The sequence below is a fragment of the Berkeleyomyces rouxiae genome, assembly GCF_048999995.1.
Source record: "Berkeleyomyces rouxiae strain 22BRR77 chromosome Unknown BrBRR77_ptg000003l, whole genome shotgun sequence".
Taxonomy (NCBI): Eukaryota; Fungi; Ascomycota; class Sordariomycetes; order Microascales; family Ceratocystidaceae; genus Berkeleyomyces; species Berkeleyomyces rouxiae.
Genome location: NW_027396493.1, coordinates 433,468 through 445,770, shown reverse-complemented (window position 1 = coordinate 445,770; position 12,303 = coordinate 433,468). Strand labels below are relative to the sequence as shown.

Below are 12,303 nucleotides of genomic sequence, written 5' to 3'. Positions count from 1 at the left end.
TGTGAATCGGACTGAGGGTTTTATTCATAAATACTGAAGTAAGTTGTGCTATCTACTGGTATTTATGAGGGGGATGAGGGGTGGAGTCCGGTGTTGAGGTTAGGGTTAGGATTACACCACAACATCAGTGAAGAAGTATTTAAGGATTTGTATGAGGTCACGTTACATCACGTGACGCACACACTGTAACATATGTACAGATCTAAGATTTACACCGTCTTTCGCTCTTACCCCTCTCTTGTATGGGTTATTAGGCGGAAGGGTTTTTCCTGTAGTGCTTAGTCAGTATATTGTGCCCCTGATTTTGACATGTTATGTGTTGAACAACAGAACGCCGTCCAGCTATAGTCAAATTCGGTTGACTGAAACAGTTATTAGCCTTTAAAGGGCTCTCGGTCATTGTGTCTTGTAGGGTTGTTCGTGGGATATTAAACTGTTTTGCAAAGTATCTAGCGCCAAATGTTGGCTCTGTGCGTTTTCTCTCTACTACAAAAATAATATGTGATTCGATAGTAGAAGCCGACATGAACGTGGTGGAAGCAACTGACTGTTAAAGTGGAGGTGGCTGAAATTAAGAAATGTGGCCGAGGAAGTGATCTCTATTGCTGAGTACCGAAGTTTACCCGTCAGCCCCCTGAAATTACACCCCTGCCCAAATATCGCGCTTAATAGTCAACTAGCTCCCACTTTTCCGAACTGTATTGATCCGCCATTGAAGGGGCTTGTCATCCTATCAAAATGTTTGAAGGTCAGCACTGGCCCAATACAAAGTAGTCACGGTTGGCAAACAGTCAAGTCCAATACTTCAGGCGATGTCGGTTCAATGTTAGTCTTCACAGTTGAAGCTTCAGTTCGGCAAAATTCGTTCATCATCAGTTTGGCTTTGTTTTGTTTTGACGTGGTGGTTGGGTGGGGCTGAGAACTTACCAGCAGAGCTATTTGTCGTGTATTGGCTGTGATGAAGTTAGCTGCGCTCGTAGTGTAGACCGAAGTTGTGCTTGTACAGTAACTAACAGAAGGCTCTTGCAGATCAAAGATCCAGCCCTAATTATATACATTCGACACATCTTTCAAAGCCTTCATTTTCCTTAAACCCCCAACCTTCCGTGAGCTCTACGTCAACAAAGCCTCGGAATCACTATGAATCATCATGATACTAAAGTGGGACTACCTAGACACCAACATGCAGCCAGCTACAGACCCCAACGAAAAGACCACTTGGTAGGACAAGATTGACCCATACCTCAGATAGACGCGAAGGTGTCCTGACAACCCTTGCAAGAGTTAGACACAGACATCAGCGCACCCAGCAGAGCTCGGGTACATGACCACTGCTAGAAAGACGCGCATGATGATTAGAGATTAGGACTGGAGGGTCACTGGTGAAAATGTTTGAGTACATTCACGGTTCAATCGGCTGTTGGACTTGGGCTTGTTGGGATATTTTGTAGTGAGCCCGGAAAGCAAAGGTTGAGGGATATTCATTGCATTTTTCGTCGTGGGCGTAGCATGTTTGCACGCTGTAACTACCCAATTGCGAAGGTCTCCGTCTCATGCAACTTTGGTGATACATTGATCAAGACATCTCGTCAGCACGCGAATTCATCTGAAGAGTGATGGATGCGAGTCTCATGCGAGTGAGATCTTTTGAGCTATTGAAGATAGACGGCTCCGATACTCGTTGTAGATTCATTGTGTTCAAGTTAACTAGAGGCTGCAAGAGCCCCGTTTGAAACCATTTTTGGGCTAATATTCTAACGGTTGAGACAACTAACAACTCTTGTAAATACACAAATGGCTACAGGAACTCCATCTTGACTGGCTTGCAGATATTGAGGCGTATGCTTATAACGAAGGAATGGGCGGGCCTTCATAGAGTTACCATATCTAGACTACCGGGGGTGAGGACTCACTCCCGTCCCAAAACGGTGTTTTCACTGAGAGAATAAAGGAAGTGCCTTGGTGATGTCAAGAGCCAGTAAAGTATTAAACGTCGGGAGCTATGTCAAAATCAAGACGATGTTGTATTTTGAGCAGTTATTTTGAGGTTTTTGCCATTCTCACTACAACTCAGCAGGAAACTCCCTTAGCCATGGACTCAGGCTTTCACTTGTCAGAAAAATAGTGCCCCATAGTGTGTGAATCGTAGTTATTGTATTGCGAGTATGTCCAGATCTAAGATTTACACCGTCTTCCGCTCTTACCCCTCTCTTGTATGGGTTGTTAGGCGGAAGGGTTTTTCCTGTAGTGCTTAGTCAGGATATTGTGCCCCTGATTTTGACACAAAGTCTCATATACATGATCACACAGAGCCAAGTGGCCCCACAGCTTAATATATGATGATCATACATATATGAGTGCCCAGACAGACTCACATGCGACAAGTATAGAAGAGGCTTCAGGAAGACGGCCAGAACTTAGAATAGAGAGCAAGAATAGATGATCGATATCAACACACGCTTACTCATTCACATAGCACTACATAATATTCGGGGATGGACCCATGATTAAAATCACTAACCTTTTCGCTCAAACTACTACTTGGGATATCAACACAGGCGGAGAAGAGGTGGGAGTTTGTGTGACCGGAAGAAGTGTTGATGTAGTTATCATTACACTGGACAACCCTAGTGTCTCCAATCTTAGGGGCTGATTTGTCCCCCAAACTAAAGACTCAACTAGAATCAATTCAATGGTCTTGACAAGGACCGAAAGGGCAAGATTATGGATAGACTAGGACTGACATTTTCTTGTTAGTCATATCCTTCATCTGAAAACTCATCTATCATCGTGGCCTTCTGTGATAACTATTGAAATTCTACGTTCTAGTATCCCATGGAACCTTGATGCTTTGGAACATACTCTCTGCTCAAAAACAAAAGTGTGCCCTCCGTTCGAATGTAGTTAGACAACACCTAATTGAAGGCTTGTGGCGTAAATTGAACAGATCACCATGAAATTTGGGTTAATTTCCCAGCGACCCATCTTACGAGTTTCCAAAGTCCGGTACGTGCCTGATCAGGAACTTCAAGATGTAAGACGTCGCATACGACAGACACGAACTCGGCCTCAATGTTGTCGCCGTCAGTGTTCGTTCCCAAAGCTCAGCCTCGTTTGCTAAAATTACCGCCTCATACGGCTTTTTTTTTTTGCACGAGGGACTCCGACTTGAAACGATTTCTAGAGCTCCAGCAGTCATTGCCTGCTTATGCCAAAGCCTTGGGTCAATATTTTGGATACAAAAAGAATCGGCGTAACTTTCTGAGCGGTAGAACTACAGTCGCGGCGATTCTGCGGTGCTTAAACGCGTTGTTTGAGCTCACTGGTAGTATATCAGTCGTTCTATCCTAAGATTGCGGTTGTATGGGCATACGGATGGTTTGGATATATGCTAACCCGTAGGTCATGGGACGTGCTCTGCCGACTTCTGCTAGACATACCACATTGACTAGGTTAGAAACACCTTCAAGGGCAATCATGTGCAGAAATTCGAATCAATCTGACATATTGCTAGCCTATTAAGGTACCAGCACAGATTGGCTGAAAAATAGAAATGTCAAAAGGACCAAACAACGAACTCAACATGCCACGGACAAGAGAATTATTACGTATGGAGATTCCTTGGAGAATACATTTTGACAAGGCGTGTGTCACTTCCACACAATAGAGCTCAGTCCTCATCAATTCAGATTCTCATTAGAAGACCAACACTAATAAAGAGGACCATAAAAAGTAAGTGACGGACTTCGGGAACGACTCACTTGTATTCACGGACTAGGTCCTGGCATGAACGATGTCAGGACTGAGACCATCGTGTGAAATCCCTCAATATATGTACTAGCCAAGGATAGTAAGAAAGCCTGCAATGCCACTGAGTCATATCAACATGCATCAAAAACAAGTAACCGGTGGTCGATAAATCATATTCAAAATGTCAGCGCCCGCGACATTCCTAAGAAGCTCAACTATGTTTAGCATATATCACCAGCTGTATTGACGAGCCCAGGAAGCTTTAGATGACATAAGTCAGACGGCTGAATGTTCTGCCATCTATGATGGATCTAGAAGACCCTGGGAATTGTGTCATACAATCAAGCATGACCTCGAGTTAGATTAGATGACACGATGACAGGCTGTTAGGTGAAAAAGAGGGAAAGTTTTTTTTGGCTGTCTAAGGAATAACAACTACCGAAACTCAATACTCACGTTGCCATGAGTGTAGTATATGCCATACGCCAATCATAAATGTCAAATTGCATCCGATTGCTTAAAAGATGAAAGTTCGCATGATTCAAATTGTAGCTCCTTTTGTGAAGACGTTGGCAAGTTGATCAGTCTTGACGCATTGATAATAAAAATATGTTGCAAAATTTCTCTCGTCCTGGTAGCTTGGAACCTCCGTAGTATCGCTGTCTATGCTATGGATATGTGGTTATAGAATTATCATTGGTTATTTCAACTTTCTCGGAGGCTGGCATGTGTTACCAGGCTCAAAGAAATGTGAAAGGTTTCCAGCTGACAAGTTGAAGTACCAATTATCAAGCTCACCGCTTCTTCTTTAACCAGAAAGTTGGTGGTTGCTTCCATTGCATATCGCCAGTCCTCCCCAGCCAACTTGTTGCCACCAACCTTTGTAGAGACCGAATACGAATGTTGTAGGAATACTCTTCTCTTTTTGCAACCCATTGAGCTATGGGCATTCGCGATGAAATACCGTAGCATACGTAGCCATTCCCAACCCTCGGCAGACACAACACTCTGCTAGATTACCAGTTTTTACATCAGCATAAATACTGCCCTCCGTGCTCCTTTCACTGTCGTCAGCTTCCAGTTTTTAGTGTTTTGCGATGCGAGCTACGCCGCGAGCAGTCACGCTATTGCATACCACCTCTTCAATTTCTCGTTCAATTCGAGATTACTTCACCTTACTATTCCCAACACCTTTATATCTTGTTCTACAACTCAGAATAGCCAACACTGATCCTACACCACGCGTGACAGGAAAGTGAACCCAGAATGCATCATCTCGGTACAGTTGCACTACTGGCTCTCGCCACTTCAGGAACATCGGTTGCCGCAATCAAATGGACTGTCTCTGCTACGGCATCGATCGATGGTGAGGTCTCGGATACAGCTCTCCCTAAATCCGATCGTCCTCATGTTTCAGCCAAAAGTGGAAAAAGGTCCAGTGATTCCACAGAGTATAAGTTGATCCAAAGCTATGATGCCACAAACTTCTTCGACAACTTTGACTTCTTCACCGAAGCCGATCCTGATGGAGGCTATGTTGATTATGTTGATGGTGAAGCAGCAATGTTCTATGAATATGCTGGATACTCCGAGGATGCTATTTACCTTGGTGCTGATCATGCTACTATTAACCCTAAGAATGGACGTATGAGTACGCGTCTAACCTCAAAAAAGGCTTTCTCTAAGGGCCTTATCATTGCTGATATTGCCCATATGCCTTACGGTGCTGGCGTCTGGCCCGCATTTTGGACCTTTGGCCCATATTGGCCGCACTCAGGTGAAATTGATATCATTGAGGGTGTGAACCTCGATAATAAAAGTCAGGTCAGCCTTCATACTGGCCCCAACTGCATTGTTACAAATACCGGCACTGTTGATTCTACCTCTCTAGTTACCCCAGACTGCCGATCTGGCTCTGGTGGAGGACATGGCTGTGCACAGCTGACCAAGGCACCTTTTGGTGCTGCCTTCAACGCTGTTGGCGGTGGTGTTTACGCCGTGGATTGGACGGCTGACTATATTGCCATCTACTGGTTCCCCCGGGATTCAATCCCCCAAGACATTACTGCCGAGAAGCCTGATCCAAAGGAATGGGGTGCCCCTCTTGCGAGATTCAATGGTGGTGAAACGTGTGACATTGATGAGATCTTTGTCGAAAACAACATTGTCTTCAACACTGACTTTTGCGGTGATTGGGCTGGAAGTGTCTGGCAGTATGACGTTCGCCTAACTTCTTTGACTCCCACTTGTCAGGAGTATGTCGGTGCCAACCCCGAGGTGTTCACTGATGCCTACTGGCTCATCAACTCCGTCAAGGTTTACGATGAGATCATCCCCACACCTCGGGTGACCCCCTCAAGCAAGGACCTGGCAGAGAGTTTGTTGAAATCTCTCCCAAGCGGAACCCCGATGGACTACGAGCTGATTCGAACCTATGACGACACCAACTTCTTCGATAACTTTGAGTTTTTCACTGGGCCTGATCCGACACAAGGCTATGTTGAGTACACCGATGCTTATGTTGCTCAATCTAAGCACCTTGCTGGTTACTCTAATGGCGGGGTTTTCCTTGGCGCCGATCATACAACTGTTAACCCCCAAAAGGGCCGCATGAGCACTCGCGTCACTTCTCACGAAGCTTTCACAAAGGGTCTCTTTATTGCCGATATTGCTCATATGCCTGCTGGGCCCGGCGTGTGGCCTTCTTTTTGGACATTCGGTCCTAACTGGCCTAACTCGGGCGCAATTGACATTATTGAAGGTGTCAACCTGGATCGTCACGTTCAATCGTCTCTTCACACTGGCCCTAACTGTGTCATCACTAACACTGGCAGTGCTAGGGGAACATTCCTGGTAGACCCCGATTGCGACTCTAACGGCAAGAATGGATGCGCACAGCGAACCAAAGCCCCCTTTGGCGCTGCATTTAACACTGCCAAAGGTGGCGTCTTCGCCATGGACTGGACTGCGGATCATATTGCCATCTACTGGTTTCCTCGTAACGCTATCCCTGAGGACATTACCGCAGAAAAGCCTAATCCTGCTACCTGGGGCTTGCCTGTTGCCAGGTTCAATGGCGGCGAGGGATGTGACATTGATTCTGCCTTTGTTAACAACAACATTGTGTTCAATACTGCTTTTTGCGGAGTATGGGCTGGTAGTGTCTGGAAGTATGATCCTGCTCTCACTTCTCTGGCTCCTACCTGCGAAGAGTACGTTGGGACCAATCCCGAGATCTTTTTCGAGGCCTACTGGCTCATCAACTCCCTCAAGGTCTACAGCCCTGTTACCCCAAAAGTCTCTCGCTCCTTCACTGCCTAATAATCCCGATACGGATCCCAACAGTTGGCTGTCCAGCCAAACTGACCTGGAACAACCTACAGTCTGTAATGCACAACAGTAGGTTTGCATTCAAAATACCTCGAAATTCTGTTTTTTGTGTTTCTTCCATAGATTTTTATTGGTTCTTCCTCTACATTCTAGAATATACCCGAGTTTTTGTAATATGTAACTTGATGTTGTTTGTTGTGCACATCTTGCTTGCCATCTCTTACTTGTGGTCGGTAAGGATACACATGTTGAGAGTATGAGGAGCTAACCAATGGGGGATGAAATATTGACATAGATATCAAAACTCGGTCCTATCTCAATGAAGACATTCGTTCAACACCCACACGAGTTGAAGGCATGTGCTGTTTTGGTTACACGGAGGTTGTCCTTGTGCCACACGGGACTCTTTCCAAAGATGTCAAGAGAGTAGACTGCATTTTGGGAACCGGCATTGATTGGGGTTATGAGGATAGTTACAAAGTTTGAATGCCCGATAAAGGCATCTGTTCATAAAGAAGCTCGAACCGTTTCATGATAAGAGTACTGGGGGTTGACCGGAAGGAAATCGGTCAAGTGGACAACGGAAAACAGCTTGAGATACCATCTTTCTTGATAAACTAAAAAGCAATTGTAGTATTTAACCAGAATAAACATTGTCTACCTTCCCGTCAACTTGAGCTCCCCAAACAAATCGAACAAAAAATATCAAATCATTTTCCCATTCTAACATTAAAGCTCCGTCGTGACAGCAAGTTAGACAGGCAGAACGTTGACAGTGAGAGTCAAGTGTCAGGACTTATTGCGGCGTCTTCCCTCTCGGCTTGACCTGCACCGGAACAACCTTTCCTCCATTTATATCGGCATTTTTCGTTTCCGTAGCCCTTCTTGCGTTGATGATGTATTGGATAATGTTTTCTTCAAGGGTGTTGGGGGCATTGATAACACCAACAGCTCCGTTTTTGTTGCAGACCCCATCTATGGCACTGTAAAACCAAATAGGGCGGCCGTCCTTTATTTCGATCTCGTAGCCTTCTTTATTTCTGCGCTCATCCACGGGGGTAGTAAAGGTTCCACTGGCGTAGCCGCCCGCCTTTGGATGGCATGGAATATCAAGTTCGCCCTCAACAATAGCCTGGGAGCCCGGACCGAACTCAAAACGGACTACGTCACCAGCTGCGGCTTTGATATCAAAAGGAATGATTTGCTCGTCCCTGATAAAGATGACATGAGTTGACGGACCTGCGACTTTGGCAGAATTAGATCCAACCGGGGCTGGAGGGACAGTTGCGATGAATTCTGTCCTGGCGGTAAGTGCTACTGGCGGGACCTCTGGAGAAGACTCAGTTTCGATAGGGATTAAAGGAGCATCAAAAGGCCCAGGGATCATTGGGGCCGGCGGAGCAGCGAAGGCTGTAGAAGCAGCCATGATGACAGCAAGCGAAAAGCGCATCTTGAAGGATAGAATACAATGAAGTAGGAAGTATGTGGTAGTGTCGTGAAATAGATGGGGAAAAAAAGAAAGTGGCTGTTAATAGAGTTTGTATGATAGATGAATGAGTGGCAAGGAGATTCAAACAAACCTCTGGACCACTCGACTTCGCCCAATCTTTATACTTGAGATAACTGCAGTCACAGAAACACGACACTCATCATGTCCACGGCCACTAAGTTCTACATATCATTTCCTAATCATGTTGTGTATATTTTTAACAAATTTTCAAGCCCTGTTCTCTGCAGTGATTCAATCGACTGACACATGCCATCTGTTGATCTTTGTTGACATGCTCGGGTGTTTGTGTGCTCCGTGAGCCCTATCGGGTGTAAAAGTTACTGATCCATTAGCATTAGTATAACTATAAGAATACAGTGCACAGACAGCTAGACAAGCACAGGCCAGGGAGTAGTACTTGTGCAGAAAAAACAAACAGGGGTCGGTAGTTTCAGCTAATGTTCGGCACTTCACAGCACCTCAGGTTTGGAGGTTTGGGGCCGCAACTACCGATCCCTTGGTATAACTCCCGACGGGAGCAAAAGCTTGAGTATGAAGCACAAATCAACAAAAAGACATATAAGTGGCATTCAACAAAACTTTTAGAGGGCTTTTTAGAAATTCACTGGGTGTTGTGTTGCAAGTCCCCAATAGTCATGGCATAGGCTTGTAAGAGCTGGTCGAGTATGTAGCCCCCGCCCTCTTAATGCCACGGACTACAACCCATTAGTTGACATACCCGAGACCGCCGGTATTATCAATAGAGCCATCCAATAACATAACTACCAATCTTGTCCATCTATGCCGAAGTGCATACTCACCACTCCGAGTTTCTTTTTGCTTTCTATTTTTAGCCTGCTTAGCTATTGCACAAAGATGACAGAGTGACTTACTGACCAATCATAGTATACCTTTTCTCCCATGTAAAAATAACCACTCGGAATCATCCGAAAGAGAAGATGCTCTCTTTTGTCATTTGAGCTTATCGTAGTTTCGAGCTGTACTCCGGGCTATAGTATTCGGTTGATTTTGGTAGTTAATTTCCCAGTGTCGCTTTTTTTCTTCAATATTTAACTTCTTTTGAAGGGGATGACTAAACGTTACCCTTCCTTGTATCTACCGGCTAGAGAGTTTTCCTTGCTCACCCCCGTGCCTGTTGTGTACTAAGCTTGTAGTTATTTGTCAACTAGAAGCAATGCCTACGGTTATTGTGAAGTCTACTGTTGTATTGTCAATGACAACTTCTATGTGGTTAGGCTTTTTCGTTTGCTGATTGACCTCGACATGAGTTTCCTATCTATCTCTGACTAGCCCTATGACGACAACAACATATTGGAGGGCACCAAACGTTGATACAGAGAACCCTCGCTCCCTCCAGTGTTCCACCGCAAACTATGAAAATGTCTTAAAAGCTGTGCCCAGTTTCTTGTATCTGAACAAACCATTAACTGCTCAGAGCACCTGTCAAACATTCATTTGCGACATCCAACAACTCGATCAAAAAAGCAAATCCTAAGAAACGCTACAGAGGAGCATGTGAAGACTCGATATAGAAATCCGTAGGCTCCAAATTTAACCTAATCAACAATGTTGAACGTTCCCTAAATGTCTGAGAAAATCGGAACACATGTAACTTTTTAGTATGGGAATTTGGTAACAGGGGGGCCGGACATCGCGGAAAACGTCCAAGCCAAAACTTATTCAAAAAGAAAATACAAGTCAGCAGTCAAGCTAACATTAGAGCGAGTGTCGTGTAAGAGTGAGTAGGAAAATGAAATAGTTCAACGTCCGTTCATATTCATTTATAGGCGCGCATCTATGGCAGTCTAACAGTAATTGAATAGAAAACCCCAAAATAAACTTGCACCGAAGTATACGCATTCGCGTGAGCCCGTGTAAGTGAATGATATACCTGTGCTACCGTGTATTGTATATCCTCGCTTTCTCGCACCATTTAAAACGTGCTGGCATCTATCACTGTTGAGGCAGAAGCTGAAGATATTGACGAGGGCCGTTCTAGCGCCAATCAACAGCGTAATTATACCGTTTATTCAATCTTCTCTTAAATTTAACTGGTTGGGCAGGGAGCCGTGAGAAGGTCGGCATAGTAAACGTGGGCGGGCACCACCGTGAAAGAATTTCCCTTAAAAATAGAGATGTCAGAAAGTAAATCAACCAGCTTGGGGTTGGTCAAAAGTCAATGCCGTAAGGGAAAATATAAGAGGGCAAATCTAGAGCAGGAGGGGCAGTAATTTGGGCAGGATTAGCAGCCGGGACAGTCCGAGTTAGCTCTGCATGGGCTACTGTAAACAAGGTCTGGCCCTTTTGATGCATGGTTGTGGAATAGTCACGAAACACATATAGAGCCTGGGCGCTGGTAGACTGTCCGTAGATATAAACTGGAACCGGTGGTAGTTTGGCAAGATCCTCCAGGTTCTTTACACTGTCAAGTAGTTCCATGGGATAATTCTTTTTATCCACATACCACGAAATGTTCTCCAGATTGGGGGGCAGTGTCGTCTGAGAGTTGATGGGCATTGCAGAGGTTGGTATCACACTAAAGTTGAATTTAGTAGTAGTAGTAGTAGTAAAGACTGGCTTAGACTCCATGCCCTGAGAAATAGTCAGTGCCAGGGTAGAAGTAATAAAAAAACAGACTTCATGGTGGATAAACGAGTGGTTGACAAATGTAAGCAAAAATGAGTAGAAAGTGTGTTGTAGTGGTGGTTTGTGAAAGTGGTGTTGAGAGGCAGGAGAGTGTAGTTGAGAGTGTAGTTGATGTACAAAGCAAAACAGAGAAGCAAATCGAAGTGCGACTCTGATCGTTTTATAAAGGCCATGATTATACGGCATCATCTTTAGCCAGCATGTGTTTGCAGGCTGTGTGAATCCAAAAAGACGTGAGAACACGGATGACAAACTCATCCCATTATTCGTCTCAATACCAGTTCGCTGTGCTAACAGTCTTCAAGTACGAGTATATGGAGCAAAGTGAAGTTCAATTGTGTGAAAAACTGGCCATTGAGCACGACACGCATGGCCACTGATGGGTGCTTGCGCTTGTGGAAATTTTTGAAAAACAGAGTAAGCGCGGAAGGGAAACTAGTCGTGATCTACTTGCCAGACATGGGTCTGAATGCAAGCACTTGGAAGCCTAAATGCACTACAGTTCGAGACTTAGTCGGGGTAAGATATTTCAGTGCGGAAGTCCGCTAGTACACAGTATACAAGAACCCTTAGATGTTAGAGTCGGGGCGCTCTGTACGTGTATTCAGATTCTGGGGTGTCATCCTAGTTTGTCAAGTCGGAGGCTTGAAATAAAAGTTGTGATAGCCGCGGCTGTGGACCGGACTACTCGAGCCTTTTTATCAAAGTAGTTGAATATGTTGTAGAGTAGGTGATGACTTGATAACTACGTTTTTACAGTGTTTCTGAAGCTATTCTAGGGCAGGGACTAGAGACTCATCAACCCAACTTATACAAGTCTATATAGTCAGCTAACTGACTGAGTAAGCATGATGACTTTCAAGATATCGCACCACTAAACAACAGAAGGGCTTTGGTATACCATGATATTGTCTTGAATGATATCCCATCATTCGTTGACTTTGGTGAAGGGTATGGCTCTACTACCAGACAGAAGGCAGTCCATGTTATTCAAGCAACACGGAAATAGACTTTGGGTCAACGTAATAAGTGCTCATATCTGTAGATGTGGCTTATTTCACCGCATA

At 44.8% G+C, this 12,303-nt stretch overlaps 3 protein-coding genes across 3 annotated transcripts; 1 reads left to right on the top strand and 2 right to left on the bottom strand.

Moving 5' to 3' along the window:
- Positions 1-5,016: 5,016 nt before the first annotated feature.
- BROUX77_003286 (uncharacterized protein) lies at positions 5,017-7,071 on the top strand (the record flags this gene model as incomplete). The annotated part of the gene is made up of 1 exon (XM_073747920.1): positions 5,017-7,071. The coding sequence occupies one exon, from the start codon at positions 5,017-5,019 to the stop codon at positions 7,069-7,071; it is 2,055 nt and encodes a 684-aa protein (XP_073605711.1).
- Positions 7,072-7,876: 805 nt separating this feature from the next.
- BROUX77_003285 (uncharacterized protein) lies at positions 7,877-8,530 on the bottom strand (the record flags this gene model as incomplete). Its single annotated transcript, XM_073747919.1, has 1 exon — positions 7,877-8,530. The coding sequence occupies one exon, from the start codon at positions 8,528-8,530 to the stop codon at positions 7,877-7,879; it is 654 nt and encodes a 217-aa protein (XP_073605710.1).
- A 2,229-nt stretch (positions 8,531-10,759) lies between these two features.
- BROUX77_003284 (uncharacterized protein) lies at positions 10,760-11,179 on the bottom strand (the record flags this gene model as incomplete). Its single annotated transcript, XM_073747918.1, has 1 exon — positions 10,760-11,179. The coding sequence occupies one exon, from the start codon at positions 11,177-11,179 to the stop codon at positions 10,760-10,762; it is 420 nt and encodes a 139-aa protein (XP_073605709.1).
- Between the last annotated feature and the right edge of the window lie 1,124 nt (positions 11,180-12,303).